General features: G+C 43.1%; 1 protein-coding gene across 1 annotated transcript in view; it reads right to left on the bottom strand.

Annotated features, from left to right (window-relative positions):
• CELSR1 (cadherin, EGF LAG seven-pass G-type receptor 1) overlaps positions 1–23,639 on the bottom strand; it is a 167,363-nt gene that overhangs the window by 94,899 nt on the left and 48,825 nt on the right. The window contains exon 2 of the mRNA XM_009999453.1: positions 1,057–1,695. Coding sequence (XP_009997755.1) covers positions 1,057–1,695 — 639 coding nt within the window. The remainder of the gene's footprint in view (positions 1–1,056; positions 1,696–23,639) is intronic.

Below are 23,639 nucleotides of genomic sequence, written 5' to 3'. Positions count from 1 at the left end.
TGCTCACTGATTTCTGGCTCCTTCCACCATCGCATTTTTAATTACAGCCCTGAGTCAAAAGCCGTGAAGTGAAGGAAAACTCTTTCACTCACTGAGTTTAGCCCAGTGGGCATACACATGGAGACTTAAATAGTTTAAGCTTTCAAATTTTTATAACCTCAGCAGTGAGAGGCAGCACTGGGAACAGCCCCCTCTGTTTCACTCTGTTTGTGGGGGTCACAGAAGACAGTGCTGAGCCTTCAGCATAGATTACAGCCAGCAGCAGTGCAGAATGTTTAACTGCATGTGCGGTTTCAAATACATAAATAATGACACTGGCTTTACTGAAGGAAATGTTCAGCTAATATTCTTCTATAACTTCTCAGGAGTATTTAGAAGCAGCACTTTGATCTTTATTAGCTGTCAAGTCCATGATGAGGCAAAGTTATGTTCCTTAGTAGGCTGATGGAAAAAGGCCTGGAAGCAGCTATGTCCTTCTGAAGTTTATGTGGACATATACAAAGCGGACCTGACCTTTGGTATTTCCAGTAAATGTATATAATTGCAGTTTCTTGGGATCACAAACCATCCTCATGCTCTGCACTCGTTGACAACCAAGTGTTGATGACCTCCTACTGAGGCTGTGCACTCCCACTATACCCTGATATTAGGGGACTACTAAAGGACCAGGAAGGCATTAACATGCAAAACCACAAACCAGGGGATGTCCCCCACCTTCTTCCTTCCAGATTAAAGAAGCATGTTTACATAAAGCTTTTTGAGAAGAAATTCACACAATGTGAGTTGCTTCAACAGCTGTTGGCCCCCTGCATGGCCTGAAGCAATGAACAATTCCTACCGCCAGGTATGCGCTAAGATACAAGACTTACCCCTAAGTCACATGGGACTTACCCTGAGTGATGTGTGACACTCACAAGCCTTCTCTGGACCAGAAGGCAGCACCAGGAGTTTTTCTCCCTTTGACTAAGAATGTCAGCAATTTCAGCTTGACACAGAGCTGGTCTGGCTTATGGTCTAACATATAAATCATGGCTCAAAGATAAGATAAACACATACCAGTGTAGTCCTCATAGCATTCACAAGTGTAGCCCCCCTCTCGGCTCCGGCACAGCCCGTTGCTCCCGCAGGGGTTGGAGTAGCAGAGGTCAATCTCCGTCTCACAGTAGTCACCCGTGAAGCCTGGGGGGCATCGGCACCGCAGCCCGTTGATGGGGTGGATGGGGCGGAAGAGGACAGTGTTGGAGCTGATGAATGGGGCTGAGCTGTCGAACTTCAGGACAGAGACACACTTCATGTAGTTCTCACAGGGCTCACGCAAGCAGATGTTGTCATCGAAGGGCAGCACCCTCTGCGTGGAAATCATGGTTAGCAGGGTCCGGTTGAGGTAGATCTGTTCCTGCAGGTCCTCAGAGGGGAAGAACTTGTTTCGAATGCCACCAGGGAGCAAAGCTGAGAAGGTCACGTTCAGAATGTTGGAGCTGACATCTGTGTCATTTTGGATGTTGAAAACAAAGACGCCATCCTTGGTGGTAGACAGCACTGTTGCCACTCCCTCCACAAACAGGGACAGGAGGGGAGAAAGGAATCTCTCCTGGGACATATTCTCCAACCGCACCGTGATGCTGTTGGTGAGCATGTCATCCGTGATGATGGTGACACGCAGGGTACAGACTGCCGTGACACTGTGGACACCATCTGAAGGGAAGAGAGAAAGAACAGTGTCATCAGAGAGCAGGCTTCAACCTATGGACAAGGAGGCTCCCAGAATCTCCTGGAAATAAAACTGACTGTAAGGCATTTCAGGGCACCGAGATGTGAATAGAAGATGCATCCACCTTCTGCAGTGATTACAGGAAAACAAAACACAATCTCTCAAATATTGCAACTCAAAGGACTAGAGACATCCTGAAGAGCCCAGAACACCTGGAGCACATCCCAGGCAAATGACTATAAAGGGCTAGAGGGCAAATGGACAGACTGAGAGCCCCAGCAAGGCCAAGGGGAAGCCAAGGAGAAGGGGCCCCTCACCATAGTGACTGAAATGATCTTCATACAAGCCAGTGCTAGTCTACAAATGGTGCTGGGAGGCTGTCACTTTGCACAGCACAACACCAAAATTATCTTCCCCAGGCGTGGTCTCCAGCTTAAGGAGCCAGAACAATGCACAGGCAGAGCATTGTGACCAGAGCTTTAGAAAAAAGTCACCTAAGGAAAAAAGTAATCACATTTGAACAACTGAACTTCTTCATTCCTCACACCTTGCTTCTTCAAAATACTTTACGAAAATTATAAAAAAAATATGGAACATAGTGAAGTAACATCTGTAGTGAAAAGCAGACATTTTAAAACTCTTCCATTTTATCCTTTCCTTAACGCACTTCTGATATTACTGTGGACAAACCCCGAAACTCTATAAATACAGCATGAATACCTGACACTGGATTGCGAGATGCCACTCTAAAATCTCAGTACACCCTGAGGCTGACAGCAGTGCTGTGAATTTACAAACTCTAGAGCATTCTACCATTATGAAAGATAATTATGACACAGTGAGTGCTATAATTAATCCAAATTCAATGTGAGCATGGAATGGGAAGTTGCGTCACCACTGAAACAAAACCACTTAGCTGAATTCTGTCTCCTTGCAAACATTAAGGGCTCATTAAGAAAATACAGACTGCATTACAGAAAATACGGTTAGCATTACAGCAGCATCTAGAAATCCCAGGAGAGATCAAGACTGGCTTCTGATAGGAAATGCTCCCTCTCAAAGATCTCATAGTGTAAATAAACAACCAGAAATGGGGAAGACTTCATCTGATGAGAAAGATAAACTGGCAAATAACAGGCCCTCAGGGGGGTTAAGAACTGAATCCAGTCCCCCTGGGTCCCAGCTCAGTGCTTCAGTCTTGGCACAAAGTATCCCTCAAATAATCATTTTGCAAGTGACCTGCTATTGCATTCATTTCAATTACACAATAAGGTATGTGCAGAAATGGATTTTGAATTACATCAATGTAAAATTGCAGCAGAAACTGCAACAGAATCAATTTAAACCCACTCTGGGATCAAAATTCTAGTATCAGGAATTGCTGAAGGTCATTTTCCTAAGGTTTATTATTGTAAAGTGAAAGTTTATGACTCATCACTATGGTCTCTTATAAAAGGTCTTTCAAGAACAGAAAAATCAGAACGGTTCCTTCCCTATTCACTCATTCATATTCATGTTGTTTTATTTTAAAAAGAAATGCACTGTAGGAAGATTTTTTCATTCAATAACATGTAGTAGCAATGTGGTAAATTACGGCAACGTAATTAGCCAAATGGCTTTTGACTTTCTCCTCCTCATCAGGTTATCTGTAAAAGCTCAGCTGTTCACTTCTATCTGCACTGAAACAGCTTTTAGACAAACAGAAAAACACATTGTGTGCTACTTCACTACCGCCTAGCCAAACCCAGTCAGAAGATATCATTATTTGGGGTGATTCATTTGATGTGCCCCTCACAGAGGCTCAAGTGCCAGCTTTCACCTTCTCCCAAGTTTGCAGAAATCTTTATCTCCTCTTTCTCTTATTCACTATAGAAGTGTGTAGTTTCAGCCTCTACCAAGACCCAAAGCAATCTTTAAAAATGATAGGCAGCCAAAAATCCTCACTGCAACCTCCTTCTCCTCCTGCATGGTCTGTGGATTTCTGGCCAACAGACAATAGAGGATGCACCACATTTTCATAAATGACACCCTTAGACTAGTTTACCCGCTTCTGTCAACTGCACAGCTCATTCCTCTGAAAGACCAGAAGCAGAGCTAACTATTCGCTTTTTTTCTTTCCACAAGAAATTGACATTTGTCTGTCTGTTCCATAGGGTGCCTGAACTATTTTGCTATTTGTTGTACAATACACTACAGAAGTTCTCTCATACCAGCAAGAACGCTGGACAATGGGTTCTTTTCTTAAGAAAACACTATGATCTATAGCCCATGGTATGTATAGTAAGAAGACAAAATACGATCCACTGTCTGATGAAGCACTAGAGTCTAGAGACTGTCATAATCAATATGAACTGTCACAATATGCAAGAGCTTCCCAGCATTCAAAACAGCTATTCTGACACAGTTAATAAATCACTGGAAAAAGCCCAGTGTCAGATACCACACAGCTTCCTTGTTCCACAGGCAGCACAAAAGAAAACTGGGCACAGACATATAGCTGCAAAATGAAGCTGTGTTTTAAAAGCCAGTTCAACTTTGTGCAGCCCTATTGCAGAGCATTAAAATAAAGAGAGTAAAAAAGCAGCTGAGCATGGGTACTACAGGCAACAAAAGAGCGGCGTGGCTACACAGCCGGCGGGACAAGCGCCTCTTTCATATCACCAGCAAGTCTGGGAGCAGCATCACGGGATCCGATCATCTATTCATTCAGAAATTCACGGAAAATTTAAACAATCTGTGGTTTTATGGGACCAAATTAGTATCTGTTCTACTTTCAACAGACAACATTCACTTTGAGGGCTGGAACAAAGGAAATAAAAAAGGAAAAATTTTGTCCTTGTCTTTATGGGGACTTGAATTAAGCCCTAAGTTTATAGCAACATGTATGATTTGAGATTCACAAACGAAATACCCCTTAAAAGTTTCAAATGTTTACTGCCAGATATGTTAGAAAAATAGTATTAGGAAGTACTGTTTTATGGAGTGGCAATACTTCACGGCTTTTCACTCTCTGATATGCCTACCATATGCAGCAATCTGATATACACACACAACCGATCTGTTACTCTGCTAAAAAGGCTGTAATAAGCTGACTTTTCAAGGATCTTATGACACAGCTATAAAAAATCCCTATAATGTTTTGGCAGATGCAAGATGGCTTCAGTCAGGGGTGTGAAACATCCTTCAAGGGATGCTGCACAGGAGAAACTCTGGTTACATTTTACTCTTTGGAGCAGACCTTTGCACAGATGAATACACACACATAAGCAAACCTCAGCTGTCACCAGTTCTAACAGCCTTCATCTGCTTGGCTTCAGCAAGCTGGCTGGATGCAGAAGTCTTCCTGAAGGAGCTCTAAAAACATGAGGCCTGTTGGCAGATGGACTCATAGGCATCCTGCTAAGACTGGCTTGAGCAGAAAGCCTGGATCTTAGCAGCCCAAGCCACTGTCACCCGCGTAGACTGGGAAAGGGAAATGCAGCATAGACCAAGCAGGAAGACAGGATTCAATCTGTCCTTTTGCAGTTGGCTCCTAAAATTCTTATTCCAATGGTATAAGACATTCTGCCCTTGAGTTTCTCTTCCACTAAGTGGAATTAAAAGCATATACATGTCCATTGTGGAGCAGTGGGTGCAGAAGCTGAAATGCTGAGATACCAGGGTGATGAAGGCAACATTAATATCCTGAACAAATAATGGAAACATCTTCCAAAAGCTGTTGCAGCCAAGTTCACCAAAAAACTAGGTGGAAAGATTAAAATAGACTCTTAACACATCAGTGTATGGACAAAGAGGATCCTGGATAGGCAGGAAGACTCTCAGGAGAAGTATTCATTACAAACACAGTCCCTGCACACTGAATTTATATCCTGGCACTATTATGTTTTGTATGCTTTCTGCAAAAGAAATCTCCAAAAGATCGAAATCAAAGCAGACTGTTGTCTTTTGTGTCATTGTTATTGCTGAATAGGCTCCTTAAAAACAGAACTACTCATCTTTATCCTCCACTAAATCATTAAAAGATTTAATAGCAACCACATACCCTGCTGCGTTACAAAGAAAAGACAGTAAGGATGACAAAAGCTTGAACCTCGCTAAGATACACAAATAACTAAGATTTGATTAAACAGTCATTGTTCCATGTTTACTTTTAGTTTATGACAAATGCAATCAAATCTGAGACTTTAATCTCAGCTTTGTATCTTCTGTCAGTCCATAAACCAAATAATTTTATTATCTAGAAATGTAAACACGGGAAAGTTTAACTGAAATGCATATTTGGCAATGGCAGCACGTTTACTTTTAGTTTATGACAAATGCAATCAAATCTGAGACTTTAATCTCAGCTTTGTATCTTCTGTCAGTCCATAAACCAAATAATTTTATTATCTAGAAATGTAAACACGGGAAAGTTTAACTGAAATGCATATTTGGCAATGGCAGCACCCGAGCCAGAAATGTTTTCTCTGTTTTTTTTTAAGTTGGCAGAAATAAAATAATTAACACTTTTTTGGCTTATTACATAGAGGTCTTAGGGCTAACTATGAAAGCTGCATATTTTACATAAAACACTTCAGCATGAGATCTTTCTTTCACAGATACACCAACCTACACCTATTCTAATTCTGCTTTATAAGGCATTGTAGAAAAAACAGATGACAGGCTTTATGACATTCATGCAAACCCCTTGGCGAGCAAAATACACAGTAAGGACACTCTATAGGTTCAAATAACTTCTTGCTTTTCCCAGCTCATAAAAGCTGCCCATGGTAGCAGCCATCACTTAGTAATATGCCTTTGAATGATCAAACCTCCATCATGCAGTGCTTCCAGCCATGTCTTTACATATGTGAGTTAATAAACATCTAGTCTAGTACTGAGCCTTGATTTAATGATGAGGATGACATACTTTTACTGTCCTCTCCACTGCCTGGGCAGCAGTAGCATGTAAGTAGCACCAGCTCACAGAAATGGAGACCACAGACAATACTTGGCTGCTTGAGCAGAGCTGGAACCCAAACCATGCTTCATGCTGAGCAAACAGCAGCGAAAATCAGCAAACATCCACAAAAGTAAGATGCATGGTCCTGCACTAAGCTTCAGGTTGCCTCAGGAAGCCTACTAGTCTGTCAGTGCTGAGTTCCTTCCTTGCATAGGTGGTGGGAGCACCACCATGGAAACAGATTTAAAATGCATTAAATACTAATGTATTAATATTGTCCCTTCCAAACCACTGCTGTAGGCACTACAAAACTCCACTTCTAAAAGCAGAAATAATAAATCTGTGAGTATCCATAAGACAAACTCCTTAAAATATTTTCTACATTATTGAAAAGTTCAGGAGCTTCTAAAGCAGAGAAAAGACCCTGAAAGAAAGAAAACTCTGCAGAAAATGGCATGTGGGAACCTAAGTAAGATGCTTTGTCAAAACAGCAGAAAATATTATCAGAAAGGAAAATGAAAACAGGCATAATTGTGAATTTACAGAGACTCTACCTCAGGGTCTTCCCAGTTCATGAGAAGTCTCTCTGGAGAAGTGTTCCAGGACAGAAGCTGTTTATGTGATCCCAGTTTGAGTGCCTTCAGGGCACCTTGACAAAGGACACAGGGCCTGGTGTTTGCCTTAACTGTCCAAAAGGCCAGTGGAAAATAACCATCATGTATTCCTAAGTAGTCCCTGTTTTATGGTAGGAACAGATGAAAGCACAAATTTCTCTTTTGCTAGAGAAAAGTGCTGTTAAATGGTGCAATACTAGAAAAGTTATATCCATGAGAAATATACTTCATCACTTCTCTTTCGAAAAACATAAATGGATTGTGAATAACATTCTATCACTTCTAGGCACTAATGAATTCTGCCAAAGCCCTCCAGCCTCCAGCTCTGGGATCAGAACTGCTGCTGATGAGCAATTCCTTCAAATTGGACAAAATGACATGGAAACAATTCCTCTTGGCCACATTAAGTTTATGTTGCAGCTTTTGTCCCTTCATTTCAGGCTGCCAGTCTCAGCTCTGTGCATTTAGGAGCACTGACTGACAACACAAGTTGTGGGCTTTGGAAAGGATATACAAAAATAATTATCTTTTATTCACACAGTGCCAAAAGTTCACATGGGAACCACCACTCTGAAGAATGTCAAAGTCCACGTCTGCTCCAAAGCCAATTACATCAACAGGAGGAGTCCCATTGACTTCAGAAGGCTTTGCTCCCAGCCAAAGTTTGGCCTAGAGCTTAATTCCCTGAGTCCTTGCCAGTGTACCCAAGCAGAGCTTCACTCCCAACCCAGCACCCCCAAAAAAGAATAACAGTCAGCCCAGGAAAAGGCTGAGGGTTGAAAATCAAGACAGCAAGAGCAGAAAGCAAAGCACAAGGGATGAGCAGGGCAAGCACATGGACAGTAGAAACAAGAAACACAGATTGTACAGCATAAGTTGTAAAGGCTGTAAGGGATCTCATAAAATCAGGTGTTTAAATCCATACCTTGACATCTCTAAATTGTCAGGAAGGACGAGCAGCTGCAGCCCTCCTTCTGCAGATGCTCAGTTTTGAAAACACTGGCCAGTGTTGTCCAGTGTCCTTTGAAGAAGAGTGTTCAGAAGGGTCACAGGAATAGGGAAGAGAACAACATGTTAGATGGTATTATGGCAGGATTTTACATCACAGGGCAAGGTAAAAGAGAAGGCAGCTGAGATCATGAGGTATGCAAGCACAGTGGCAATGGGGCTCAGTCCAGACTGAGCTACAAGGGAGAGAAGTGTCCTGGGAAAACGTGTCTTTGAGGGGAAAATAAGGTAACTGGGATTAACTAGTACAAGGCTGGAAAACTGCTGGAGGACAGACAATGGTCTATGCTGGCACTGAGTCAGTACCTACATGACTACACTAGTGATCAGCTCTCCCTAAATCAGCATGAACTACACTGCCTCCAGCACTGTTCTGCTGCCACAGCAGTAGCTCAGAGCACCCGAGGGGTCTGTCTCAGCCCACCCAGGACACGGGGTGTGTACCTAGATTGTGGCTATGTCAGCTTGACCCCTGCCCCTGCACTGCCCCAGCCACATCCAGACTTGTGACATGGTACTGGGGTCAGTGCAAGCAAAGGATCCAGACACTCCCAGGCAAAGCCACCTCTAGGTGCTCACAGGCTGTTGACGCTCTTAAAAACACTCCAAGTCAACCTTGCATGTACAAGACATCTCTTCATCCTGAGAGCTGGGTATCTGGAACACTTGGGGAAGATGGGCTGTGGGATCTGGGGCTTGAGACTTGCAGCAGCTCTCACTCTATGGCCCCCTGGCAGCAGTCATAGCAGTACCTGCTAAATCAGACAGCTAAAAAAAAAATCCAAACTGTGGGAGGAAAAACTGTGCATAAAGCAACTGTGAATTCCCGTCGTGTTTAAAAGAAAAAAACCACAAACTAATTTTGGCAACATTATCTTTAATGTAGCCTGTGCTGTTGAGGATTATTTGCTCTGTACACAATACCAAAAAGAAAAAATAACATATTTCAGGTTGCAGCCTGAACAGGGGTTTAAGAACAAATTGGTGCCAATTGGATTGCACAACATTGTACAAGATTGCCATTAGCTTTTCTGAAACTAGTACCTGCAAGCTGAGAATTTTGAAATGTTAATTGGGTTGATAACACTAGTCTGGGGGAATATTTCCAGAGAGTGGGAAGCAAGGCAAGTTGGATTTGCTGGCAGGAATAAGCACTCTTGAATTCTGACTGCAACAAGGATGAAACAGTGTCTAACTTTTCCCAACACCCTCCTACAGCATCAACTCTGGTTCTTCAGGTACCTGGTGCGCATGGGATAAGAGCTGCTGTGGGGGGTGAAATGCAGACAGGGGAAGGTGGCAGGGGCACAGCAGCAGCAGCACAGTGGGCAGGTGGAAACAAGTCTCTATGCTGAGCAGAAAGCAGACGGATGAAGGATACGTAGAGGGATGTACTATACGTGGGCAGCATGAGCATGCTAATAACCAGCTCATTCCAGACCATTTTACTGACAAGGAGATTTCCCTGATAGTTAACATGCAAACTGATTTTGCTTCCAGAGATCTGCACATTTCCAAGTATCTCTCCTGGTTTTCCTTGTTAGTAAGGACCAGCAAGACTCCTTCCTGGTCATGCTCAGCAGCGGGGCTGAGCCTGCCCGTGTCATGGCTGAGGCCACCTCCTCGCCCAGCATCACCAGCTCCCGGCTGCCCAGGCCTGTGTAGGGGCTGCATAGCCCAGGAGCCCATCCTGCTGCTGCTCCATGGCTGGCACACAGGCTGTGATGCAGCTCTCAAACTCCAGCTGAAGAGGTGGGTTTCCATTTCATGTTAATGTCCATGAAGACTGCATGTCTTACAGCACTCACCCGACCTGTTCAGGTAAAAAAACCCACTCCAGATCACTGCACCAGAGTCACAGGCTGGCTTGCTGGAGGCTCCGTCACCCCTCATAAAGCTTGATCTAATTTCATGTATAATCAAAACTAATGCCTAATTACTGCAATAATTTTTAAGCTTCTCGGAACTTTAAAGGGGGAGGGTTTTAATATAATTTACATTATCATTCTAACTAAATGCATAGCTAAATGTCTGAAGCTACAAGACGGGTTCCCAGCGGGCCTGCATTGCCAGAAGCCACATCTGGCAGTGCCCGGCAGCAGTGACTCTGGTGGCAGGGACAGGGCACTGCCAGGCACAGGGAGATGCCAACCAGCATTGGGGTGCACAAAGCCTGGGCATGGGGAGCCCAGTCACCCCCGCATCCCACACTCACGTGTATCTCTACCTTCCCAGCTGGAATCAGCTGTATACAGGACTTGAAACTGTTTTCTTAATGAACCACAGAAGCACCAGACAAACTAAACTGCAGTCAAGGCATGTGTCTTCAAGTAAACAATGTATTTTGCATAGTGTAAGAAAACAGCAGCATGTTTACCCTGAAGACATGCTTTTACATCACTAACCCCACTTCAAAAGAGAGAGCCCAGCCACGCTACTGGGGGAGCAGCAGATGGGTGCCCACAAAAGGCTCCATTCTCCTTGTAGCTACACATTCCCAGCAAGCATATCTCACTTGGTCTGATTAAAGAATGGAAGACAAGACTCTGCTCAGATGTTTCTCTTTGCAGTTTCAAAGCAGGAATGAATACAAGCATATTTTGGGGATGGGAAGAGTTGGAGTGAACGCCTGAGTGCTTCAAAACCAGGAGCAGATATAAGGAAACAGCTTTCCTCCCTCAGTATTTGTACCCATATTGTGTATTAGTAACTGCAAAGGAATCCTTTCAAAGCAGCATCAGCAAAACTAAATTGGTTATGTTTGTTTTTTCAAATGTCTCTATATTGGCATGTTCTTTTTGCATGGAAATACGCTCTGCTTCCTGCTGCAACCCACAGTGAAATCACAGGGATGCTTCCCACTGGATGGAGTTCAGGTTTACTATCTTGACTGGAAAACAAAGGAGGCAACAATGAAAAAAAGATGACGGTCATGTTTTCCTGATGTCATTCCTGTTTACAGCCAAGCTTTCAGAACAGCTTATGTATCCATTGAAAGAGTTACTGATATGCTGGGCAATGCAGAAAGTTGCTCAGCTCCCTGAAACAGAGAAAACATCGGCAAAATTACTTTGTGATAGTTCAACAGGTTGCTGACTGTGCTGAAGGGCAGCTTAAAAAACTAAGAGGGTTCTTAGGCATATGTTTATTTTGGTCTGGGTGTTTTTTTGTAGTTTCAGTCATTGTAAGACCATTTTTAAATTGATACAAGGTAAAAACAGAGGACTATCCATCCAGGAAAGGACAAGTAGAGATGACTGTGTCAGCTTCCACATGCATCAGGCACAGGAAAGGTTGGTTAAGCTGCTCATTCTGCTTTCAGGGATTTGAGCATGCTCAAATGGGACCAACACAAGCAGGGTAACCTTCTCATGCTGCTTCAGTTCACATCATATTTGTTGATGGGAGCAATGACTGGGGCACTGATACGCCACTTGTAACATGCATGTCCCGCAGGAAAGGTTTCAGAGCCTTCATAGCTCTCTCTTTTCTCTCTCAAGTTCAATTACTATTTAAAGAGTTTTTACTAAGAAGTAGATCAAAATCAACAGAAGTGACGGGGAGCATCAAGGTCCATCCGTTGGCATTTGTCACAATATACACCCATCTCCCACAGTCTGAAGAATTTAGACTTTGAATTAGCTTTACTCTATTAGGAATTCCTAGAATGGAAAATATTTCCTTCAACAAAATATTTTTCTCCCATTTTTTGTTCTAAGGGGAATCGGTTTTTCCTTTTTTTCTTACTAGATTTTAAAATGACCAGTTTTGCTCATCTTTTCTGTTAACTGAGGTCTGATGAGTTAAGGAATTAGAAGCAAATAGGCAAACAAGAATCTTGAGGAAATAAAACTTAAGCCAATAAGAAATTGAAATAAAAACTACTTGCCTGCATCATGTAATTAAAATAAATAAATAAGAACAGAAAAATAAAATATCAAGAAAAAAACCCTTACCAAACTTTTGCAGTTTTGTGAAAGATTCACTAGGCACTGGCAACATTTATAGAAGAAAAAAAATCTATGTTCTTCGTCCAGATTCTCTGCTGATAGGACACCCATACAATCTTTTAAAAACGCAATGTAACAACAAAGAAGAACTTTGCTTAGCTAACCATCTATGTGTGACTTGCCACGGGCAATGAGATCACTGTATTTTTGGTTGCATGGTCAACTGAGATTATTCTTGGATCCCTGCCGCTAAAACTAGTACACTGGACATGAACCAAAAAGGACAAAGCCCTTGTTTCCTGTTTCTTTAGTCCTGCACCCAGAGCAGGCATTTTTCTCTCCAAAACTTTCCTGAAGAGAAAAGCAGCCCCACGGACAAAATTAGGGAATGCAGGAGTTTGACTCCTATCACTGGATGTCATCTTGGGAAGCCGATGCAGAGAAAGGGCAGGTCAAGTTATGACAGATTCAAGTGGGTAACACATCAGTGACTCAGAGCCACTGGTGAAATGCAGAAACTACACTGATCTTCAGAAAAGATACTGTGATCTCAAAGCCTATCTAATGATTTCTATTCAGCTGAGCTGTAGAAATGGAATTATAACTACATGAGTCACTTCTTTAAGAATCAGGTAAGATTTTCTACCAGACACTTTGTAAGATGCAGATCCTGAGTGAAAAAAGTATTTTGCATTTTAGGATTAATATAAGGCTACTCAGCAATTTCCATAAGCAAGAGAGTCTCTTTAAAAGAATTTACTATACTAGATAACAGAGTTTCCTCTGCTGCTTTCAGTACATCCTTGATCTTGCACAGTGTTACCAGGGCTTCACCAGGAGTGTGCCATGCTAGACTCTGCCTAGCAGTTTAATGCATCTGGTCAAGGGCAGTGTGACTTTGTCTTTCTCTTCTGGGTGATGGTTCTTTCCTTCCTACTCTGCCAATGCTACAAACAACCTAGAGAAATGGTATTTGGTGAGCTCAGGGCGTTCAACAGCAGAGACTCACTACAGGAGAGTGCCAACATCCAGAAGACATGCCCACCACTAAGCAGGGCAGATGACTCCCTGTGCCACCTGCACTGTGTGCAGCACACAGTGCAGTGACAATTTATCCACCATTTCCAGGTATCCCATTTGCTTCTACCAGATCACTGGACATCATAACATCTAATGCAAGCAAAATTTCCGTGTGGAAAAGAGGACACATCCAGTAAAAACTGGACATACCGTGCATTAATGGTGCTGTGGAAGAAGCATCTTTTTACTCCAATGGAATAAACTACCCATGGAAGAAAGCTCCATTATACACTGAGTTTTCTCAAGGCTGTTTGTATTGTTTGCAAAGTCTAATGAATATATCTGTCCTTCATTATAGTAGCAGTAGATTGCTATTAATATCTTTAAAGGCATTGTATTTCATTGGTTTAGCTGTATTTTATGGAAAAATATATAATACTGAACCCATGCAAAATATCCTCAAAAGCCATCACTGTTAATGCTGAGCCTAGTAGATTGCTATTAATATCTTTAAAGGCATTGTATTTCATTGGTTTAGCTGTATTTTATGGAAAAATATATAATACTGAACCCATGCAAAATATCCTCAAAAGCCATCACTGTTAATGCTGAGCGAAAATAAAGATATTTCAGAAAAAAAAAAAAAAGAAAACCCTCATTCTGGAATCCTTACCCATATAGTCCCACTGATTTCAGCAGAGCCTGAGCATTACGGGACTCTGGGACACGAAGCCTTCAGCCCAAGCTCCCAGACTGTACTTTGGTACAAATCCAAGAGAGTGAGTGCAGCTTCTCCAGAAACCACGAGTCAGAAAAGTGAGATTTCATCATGGCACAGTAGAGGTCCTATTAACTTCCCACAGAACATACCTAGCCCCTCTGTCAGCCTTTTGTATGCATTCAAACAGGACAAATATTATCCCTAAGAGAGTATATATATTTGTCATATTTTTTAAAAATCCTTTCTAAAATTTTGTGCTATATTCCATGAAAAGCAGCTACCTGTAAATAAGGATTTTGTCTGCCAAGAGCTTATCTGAATTCCTGCAGGATGCTTTGTACTGTGGAGTAATTTCTCAAGAGCTCAGATAATTGCTGAAGTTTAACTAGTAGAAAGCATTTATTGTTTCAGTGTCCAGAGCACATTTTTTCACCACCTGAGCTCCAGGGCCATCTGTACTGACAGGACATCAGCTTCGGTACTGTGCTGTCAAGCAGCCACTTCTCTCTCTCTAATAAAATTACACTTATGTCATGGCCTCAATACAGTGATACAGTTCTCAGGAGAAAAGTGCATTTTAGGTATTTACTAAATTTTCCTCAGTTTTAATAAGCCTCTGTTTAGATTTAGAATGATATCACTGTACTTGGCCAGTGCTAAGCATCTTCATGAAGGAATTTTCTAAAGGCTGACAAGGTACTCAGCTGTAGCACCTGTACTCGTTTAATAACCCCTTTAGACATCTCATGGACCCAGGATGTGACCTGCTTCTTCTGTGCAGGCACACCAGAAACCTCCCTCTGCCTCCCAGTCTGCAAGAAACCCGCTGACATCTGTGGTGGCCAAATCCTACCCATGGTGGTGCACAGATGCAAGACATTAAAGCACTGGCTGCTCAAAACATTAATGAATGTCTCATAGGTGGACTCTTGGGAAAGGGAAGCAGAGGTTCAGTATTTGTGTGGAAAAAAGAGAAAAAAATTCCTCTTTGGACATGACAGCTGGTGATGGGGAGAAAGGCAAAGCAGCTGCAACTTGGATCAGGAAAGCTTTATAGGGCTGCTGGGGTCCCTGAGCAGCACGGGCAGCAGCAGCAGCACAGCATGGGGCAACCTTAGTGGGATGGACAGCAAAATTCCCATAAACACATGCCAGGAAGGGAGAGGCTTTGGCACACTCCAGGTCAGTGGCAACACAGGCAGGAAGGCTGTGGGCAGTGAGGTGGCCAGAGGTGATACCTGGCTCTCATCCAACCTAGCTCCACCATTTGTCACACAGATGTCATTCCTCATGTCAAATGAACACAGAGCAAGATGCACACAAGACAGCTGGCTACAATGTCTGCAGAAAGCAACTCGTGGAGAAAAAAACATTTATATGAGAAACATCTGAATATTGTGTCACTGCAACCAATATAAATTAACAGAAACTTATCCATTTCAGTGAGTGTTTAATCGGGAATGACACTGGGGATGATTTCTACCACCCCATATATATTTTCTCAGTGTCTAGATGTAACTCAAAATCCTGTACTTGCAAGGATGGCCATATAGAGTCCCTCCTCTTGACCTCCAGCTCAGACTCCCATGGCTGCTAACGAGAGGTGGCAGAAACTCTTCCCCCAAAGCCCCCACAAGAGCTAAGAACTGCCCCAGAGAAGCTGGATTTTTCTCTCTCTTTTTTTTTTTTATTATTTGTATTTTCTTTTTGCTTTCCCAGTCAAAACAAATGGCTGCATTTGTAGCTACAGTGAGACAGAGGTGGAGCAGGCCAGTTACAGTTCACACAGGTAAGCTATGCTGAGCAGTGAAGCAGAAGCAAACTCCAAGAGTGCACTTCATGGGGGAAGAACCATTCATAGGCATGAAGCCTGCAGGATTGGGTGTGTTTAGCCAGCCAGACTTGAGCCTTCATTACCTTAAACTCACTCTAATTGCAATTCAGTAAAATTTAAAAGTGCTTTCCCAGTTGCCAAGTGTATCTTTGACTTCAGCATAATTTAAAAAAACAACACACCTTCTAATGAAGGATGGATGTGTAATTAAAAGTAAAAAACCCCAAACAACAGTGAAATTTCTAAGAACATTCAAGCTCAATATAAAATACTCTAGTGCTGACAAAATTACCAATTAGTCTTTGTCTCTTCTTCAGAGACCTGTTTGGCAAAGACAACATTTCATAGCCTTCTCTTATGGAAATCCAGTTCCATGCTCTCACTCCAGGACTGTTGCTGGCTCTGTGTTTAATGGCTAAATCCTTTCACGTTTGTCTTTGAAAGAGACTCTTGTGAAGAGGAAACTGTGCTGTGACACCAGGCTCCCGTGTTGGGCAACTTAGTCTTTAAAATAGCTCAAGCTCTGTAAAATGACCTCTCTCGACCCACTTTCTCAGTTGGCTCAAGACATCTCCAGTATGTTATTTCTACAGTGGTAACCACAGGGTTCATAAAATGCTGTTAACAGGTGGTTAAAGTTAAATCAGCACCCAAAACCAGGAAACATTTTAAGATCACCTACCTAATACACATTTTTTCCTTACATCCACACTCATAACCAGAATGAGGGGGTTTTTTTTAGTGGTACATGACACATACCCAGACAATACTCAAGACCAACAGGTAGGATACCACAATGTGTTAATATACAGCATCACTTAACATCAGGTGCATTTTACTGAGTTGGCTGGGAAGTGCAGGATGCTTTGGGGATTGTGGAAATATAGGGGGGCTCCTTTAGGTCTCAGAGTGGATCTTCCACAACTGCTTTAACTTGCCAATCAAGTAATGATGGTTCTGTAATTACTTTAAAAGTACTGATCCCACTCAGTGCATGCTGTGCACTGCGGTGTAAGTGGTGGGATTTGAATAATTATCCTGGAAAATACCTAACAGTAATCCCAAGTTACCAAGCAGCAGCTGAGTAATGTATTAAGAAATAACATGACATGGACCTACAAGCACAAAACACAGAACAGTTGTCTGTAACCACTTATCACTGTAAAATAAACACAGCCTTCCCTCTCTCTTCTCTGAGTAGAGAGTAATGCAGTTAGCAGCACTGAACCCAAACAGTCTTTACCCAAAAGAACAAAGTAAACACTCTGCCCTGCAACATCTTTGGTGTACTGGGGTTGATCCAGGTTTGCACACAGGTACCATAAGGTACAATGTGACCATCTCACTTTAAAAGACTAAACTGCTTGAAATACTAAGACCTGAGACTGCACCTCTTAATATACCATTGCTCTAATTTCTCATCTTAAAGCATTTGCACTAGTAATCAGAGATGATCACTGAGCTCCAACCCGCACCTTTAATTAAAAGCATTTTCTGAAAGCCCTGTCTAGAGAGGCTAATCCCTCTCTTCTCAGCTGCTAGATTTACAAAGCAGGGCAAGGAGGCAAATGCACATTTGGGGAGGTGAACAGGGCCCAGATGGGCATCCCAAACTGTCACAGAACATCTATTAATAATGAAGCCAACTACTTCAGATGCAAATTGCCTATAGTCAGTAAAGAAGTGGGGCAGAGAAGCACAAGCAGGGGAAAACCATGAATGAAGATATGAAAAGTAATTATTCAAGGGTAACTACATTATATTTTTTGTTCAGTACTACCAGTGTGGGCTTAGGTCCCATCAGCCCTTGTCTAGGGCAGATGCTTCTGTTGGAGCAGATGCAGAAAGACTTGTAGAGCTTGTGAAGAAGAAAATGGAACTGTCAGGAGTCCTCCATAAGAGAGCTCAAAGGAGATGGGAAAGAAAGGAGAACTGGCACACCAACAAAAGCAAACTGAGTCTTCAAAGCAGTAGTCTAGTGGTTTATAGGATCTTCATGAGACAGGGAGCTGTGCTGGAGAGCTGTAAGAATGGCACATTGAGATTATACATCATTCTGGTCACTCTGCTGCCCCTCCCCATGACCACTGACACCTTCCTGTGCTCTGCCAACACAGCGGGGCTCCATCTCCCAGTATTGGATTTCCCCACTTTTCATCCCCTGTCACGTGTCTGCTCCTTCCTCCACCTCCCAGAGTGGCCACAAAGTCCTCCCTTCTATTCTCACTGTAAGTTTTTCTCTTCTGAGGCATCTAATGGGTAACTGCCTGCCTGTGATGGTAGGTGAGAGCAGGCATATGGGGCTTCAGTAACTGATGCCTCCTTCACACGCTAGTGTAGATGAGGAAAGGTTTCAACTGCAAACACAGATGTAAACGCACATGGCTGTTGGCTTTGCTCTTCCACCACCCCTCACCCAAAGTAAGCCTGACAAAATTCTGCCATCCTTTCTCAGCTTCAAGGGATGGATGGCTGCTCTGTGTTTGTACATCTTGTTCTGGCTCTCAGCAGGCTGCTAACATACAAGAGGATAACAGTAACACACCAGAGAAGTCTTTGCAGAAAAGGATTTGTGCTCTGAGGGCATATGTTTGCCGAGAATTTATTGCATGAGCTTAGGGACTGCTTAGACTGACTGAGCTGCAGCTCCCCCTGAGACCACTGCATGGACAAGGAAACATACCCCAAACTCTCCAAACTCCCAGTCAAGAAGTAAACTTGAGACAGGGGAGTGAAAATCGGTGACCATGACTGGTAGCCCATGGTAAAGAGTCAGACCTCTGGTCTGTAACAAGGAGAATGGGATGTTATGTTGCTTTCTGGAAGCTAAAACGGGATTATACAATACATCAATGGAGGAAAATAACCACAGGAATATGGGAGAATTTTCTGAGTTACTATTTCTAAGTGAAAACTGATGAGATGAACAGCAATCAAGTCAATGCTTAATGGGACCACACTAGAAATAGGAGACTGGAAAAGCCAAGGGGAAGCTCTATCTGAGGTTGCTCTGGTACACACCACAGGTCAGCAGAGACACGGCACAGCAGCCAAAGAATGCAGAAGTGCTGCAGAAATGGACCTACACTGGCAGGGCTCCTGGGTGCTTTCTGTGGTGAATGTAGGTACTAAGATTAAATGGTCTTAAGCAAAGAGGGTGCTAACCTCCCCGTGTTCACAGCTGACAACTCACAAGAGCTTCAAGATAAGTGGAAAGAAACAGTGGAGGCTCTTGGCTCAGAGGTCACTGGTTCCAGCATATAGCATAAAAGAGAAGGTAAATTAGTTATTTTCTTCCTAAATATGCATTCTCACTTCTCAATTGTATGTCACAATATATGTCACAAGAAGCTAAGCCCATTTGTGTTAAGCACATTTGTGCACTGATGGCTGATGTTTGTCTTAGCTGCTGTCAGCCCTGTGACATGTAAACATCTTCCTAACACACACATACTGCTCAGGTCTACATAATCTGAATTTTCTGCAAGCCTGGGGAAATGGCTGAATACCTGACTGCAAATTCAACTGTCCACTGGCACTTTTTATGGCTTAAAAATTCCTCAAAAGACAAAATACTAATGAAAAGAGTGAAATATGAGCACTCAGTGACAGCTACATTAAGGCACACACACAATGTATGGGAAACAAGCAAACTGTGGTAAAAACATTGATAAATTATGCAATTTGTGACCTAGGCAACACATCTGAACAGAGAACAATGAGTCTTGGACCTGCAGTGGAGAGAGAGAACAGAGAATGAGGTGAAGGGGTGATGCAATGATAGATATTGCTAACAAAAAACCTCCACGATAATGCAAAAGAATAAGGAGGTAAATAAATGGGATGAAAATCAAAGTAACTATAAGAAGCACCAAAGTTGGACACTTGGAAGAAATCACAGCACAGTATAAACTTCCTAGGCTTTTCACACCATGTAAAGAGAGATAATTTTAACACACTATGCATTTTCACACACTGTAACAAAAATATCTTTATTTTCTGCTAGCAGAGCTACAGCACAGTTCTGCAATACAGAAATAGTAGAATCTAATTACAAAAAAAAAAAAAAAAAAAAAAAAAAGAGACTTGAGAGGTCTTACAAATCAAAGCAAGAACTAGCTGGTGATGCAACAACATAGTAGTTCAGTTCTACTAATGAACAGAGCAGCCAGTGTATTTAAAAGTGATTTGCCAAATACAGCAAGAAAATTTTTAATTCCAGTGATGCTACTATCTGCAGGATGCAAATATGATATGAGTTAATTTAACTGAAGAGAAACTTAACGGGTTGCACCTTTTTTACATAGACTAGTTACTGACTTTAATGATTCAGCACAAAGGTTGAACATCTTTAGGGCTTTTACTTGAATCGCAGAGGTAACTTGCCGTCCACCTGGACCTGAGAGATGGCCACAAAATGTTGAGTTTGCCATGACTGCACATGCCAATCTAACTGGGGGTGCCACACCTACTGTAACAGTCACCTCCTCTGGCTTCATTTCTGTCAGTTGCAGCGCAGCATGTGAGCTTGGCTCTTGGCACTTCATGGTCAGAGGAGGCCCCCAGCACTGCTCCTCCCTCCAGCAGCAACCCCTGTGCAGCACTGCCCCTCCAGGTACTGGCTTGTTCAGGTCAATTAAACAATCCCAAATGGCACAAGCATTCCCTTCCAGCAAACAACATAGATTGAAGCTCCAGTATTGATTATCCTTGGGCTGTTTTCAGAAGGTCGTACAACTGTATTTAGCCTGGTGACACAGCGACAGGCACCAAATGATGTTTGGGGATTTTCAAAATAGGAAATAGCTGGTTTCACTTCTTGATACCTTTGTTACAAAAAATACTAATTGGTTCCTGTAGATTAATGCAGAAGCACCAGACTTCCCAGTTCATATATACTCGATATGTCAATAAAAGTGAAATAAAAGATGTTTTCTAAAAAGAAAATATTTGCTCTATTTCTGATACCTTTCAAGCCAGCCAGTCACACTTTCAGATTTTAAGCTGCATTTTCATAGAATCATAGAACTATTCAGGTTGGAAAAGACCCTTGGCATCACTGAGTGCAACCACCATCCCTGCTCTACAAAGTTCTTCCCTAAACCACATCCACCAACACCACATTCAAACGACCCTTAAACACATCCAGGGATGGTGACACAACCACCTCCCTGGGCAGCCTATTCCAGTGTCTAACCACTCTTTCTGTGAAAAACTGTACAGTCTAAACCTCCCCTGTTGCAGCTTGAAGCCATTCCCTCATTTTGTTGCTAATCACCTGTGAAAAGAGACCAGCACCAACCTCTCTACAATGACCTTTCAGGTAGTTGTAGAGACTGATGAGGTCTCCCTTCAGCCTCCTCTTCCTCAAACTAAACATTCCCAGCTTCTCCAAGCGTTCTTCATAAGATTTATTCTCTAGGCCCTTCATAAGCTCTCATAGCATTCTCTAATATACAGGGCTACTTCACCCCCTCTCTTTCCCTTTCTACCCCTCCTGAAGAGCTTGTAGCCATTGATCATGGCGCTCCAGTCATGTGATGCATCTCACCACATTTCTGTGATAGCCACTATGTCATAGTTTTCCTGGTGTATCATGGCTTCAAGCTCACCCTGTTTGTTGCTCATACTGCGTGTGATGCACTTCAGATGAGCTAATGATTCCAACACCAATAAAGGGTAAAAAACTTCAAAAATAATGCCTGCTAAAAGCTTCACCACATTTTGCTGCTTTTTGAGGAGAACAAAGACGTGATCTTCTGCCTTAAAGCAAATCCCTGTCACTCAAAAGGTGTCATGTGCTTGGCAATATGCCATGCTGTGCTCCCCTCTCCCCCCAGTCAATATAGTCCCACACCAGGAGAAACCTTCACCCATACTATCTCTGCTTGACAAGATTGGGAGCCTGTTCTTTATGCTACTGCCCCAGAGGAAAAAAATGACAAACACTGGCTTACTAACTGGAAATTGTTTCATTGTACCACTCTTCCTTGAAGAGCTGAGAGTGAGGAGCTGAAAGGTGATGTGTGTGAGTCCCTTTGATAAGAGGCCAAGAACTGACACAGACAAGATAATCAGGCCTTCAAACGAGGCATGCACATCTAGGACAACTATCTCCACCTTCCATCTGACAAGAGTATAATCCTATTAGTATGAGCCTTTGACACCAGGTTGAGTGCTGTGGCGAAAGACAAAGATTAAGTGAGTTTTACATGGCTTCCCTCTGGCTTTTAATGGTGTCCCAAAGACCAACTTTGTGCAGTGTGGGGAGGGGGAGATTTTGCACCCAGGTGTTTTCTTGTGCTTGGGTTTAATCCCAGCCCACTTGCTCTGGGACCTTTTGCACCAAAATTCCAACTATAGAAATTTTGAAGGAAAAAAGGCAGCCTCTCAGAAATTACTTCACACAGTCTGTCCAAAAAGCCAAGCTCTGAACACTGATCTCCAGGTGCCTGACAGGAGGGAGACCAGGGCTATCCTCACACTATGCAGGGGAGGACTGTCCTCAACACCCTGTGTGGTGCAGGGTACCACACCTGGGTGAGGATGCCACCAAGGCCGTGACACAACTCCTCTTACCTGCTGTTATGTCCAGCAACAGCAGCATTCACTCAGACCTCTCACTGGGCTCCTGCACACTGGGCTCTGCAGGAGCGGTGGGTCATCCAACACAATGAAAAAGTGCATGAAACGTGTCACCAGCTCGTACTGGCAGGGATGGAGGGACAGCCTCTGGAGCGCTGACTGGGTCGGTTGGGAAATGTGCTAACCCCAAAGGAATGAGCGACTTGGCTCCTGTGGCTGATGTCAGATGCTCCTGACTTCTGCCTCAGGTGAGTTGATTCATACATTTTATAGCCTTGAAGTATGAAAGATGCTATTGTTCCTCAAAGATCCCCACAGGATTCAACTTCCATTCTGTTTGGCCCTGTCCTTACTTCCTTACCAATGGGCCTGAACCACAACGTTGCAACCCAACTCTTCCAGCTTCGGAGAAGCTCAGCTTCAAGTTGTTCCTTACCTAACCCTTATTTTTCTTCTCCAGAGTCCAACTAACCATACCTCTGAGCACACAAGATACGGTAGAAAAACTGAAGACAGATGAGGTTTCAGTCCTAGGTCTTTCAACTCTTTTCCTGATCTGGTTTTCAATTCCTCCTCCACCTTCCTTTTTTCTCATCAGTCTGGTGTGCGTAATGAGGAGAGAATATACATTTTGCCTCAAGGAAGAGTTTTTTTTAGTTCAGATCAGCTGCCTCTGACTGTAGTAGGTGATTCTGGTACAAGAATGGGATGCACCTCAGAGCAGACTAAAATAAGGAAACTCTTGACGGCTGATTTACTGGCTGCCTCAAGAACAGGCCATACCCTGAGACCTTTTCTTGACTACAACAGCTATGAGGCTTTGACACGCTGCTGCTGTCCTGCCAAAAGCAAGACCATACATTCACCTACAGCTCTTCCAGAGAGTAATTTTAGGCTGTGATGCACAAAGTTCTGTGCTGCTGGAGGCCTCCACATGGACTTGATGAAGGTGACAGTCTCACAGGACATCTGGCAGCCCAACAAGATACTCTGCACCTGACCTGGGGCACCCACTCTGTGCAGTTCCATAAAGCCACAGACAACAGCTGAAATCATGGACATGCACTGCAGACTCCCTGGGGAAAGCCAGAATTCAGGTGAAACCCATTAAAACCAGCCCAGCAATTAACATCCCACAGCTCTCAGCACGAGAAAATCAACTACTGCACCACTTGAAGCATAGCACATGTACATACATGAAAATACTAAAAGGGAGCCTCAGAAGATAGGCTGAAGAGAGAGGAGGAGCTGGGG

This window comes from Chaetura pelagica, unplaced genomic scaffold (genome assembly GCF_000747805.2).
Source record: "Chaetura pelagica isolate M959 unplaced genomic scaffold, ChaPel_1.0 scaffold15, whole genome shotgun sequence".
Classification (NCBI taxonomy): Eukaryota; Metazoa; Chordata; class Aves; order Apodiformes; family Apodidae; genus Chaetura; species Chaetura pelagica.
This window is presented reverse-complemented; position numbering and strand designations above follow the sequence as displayed.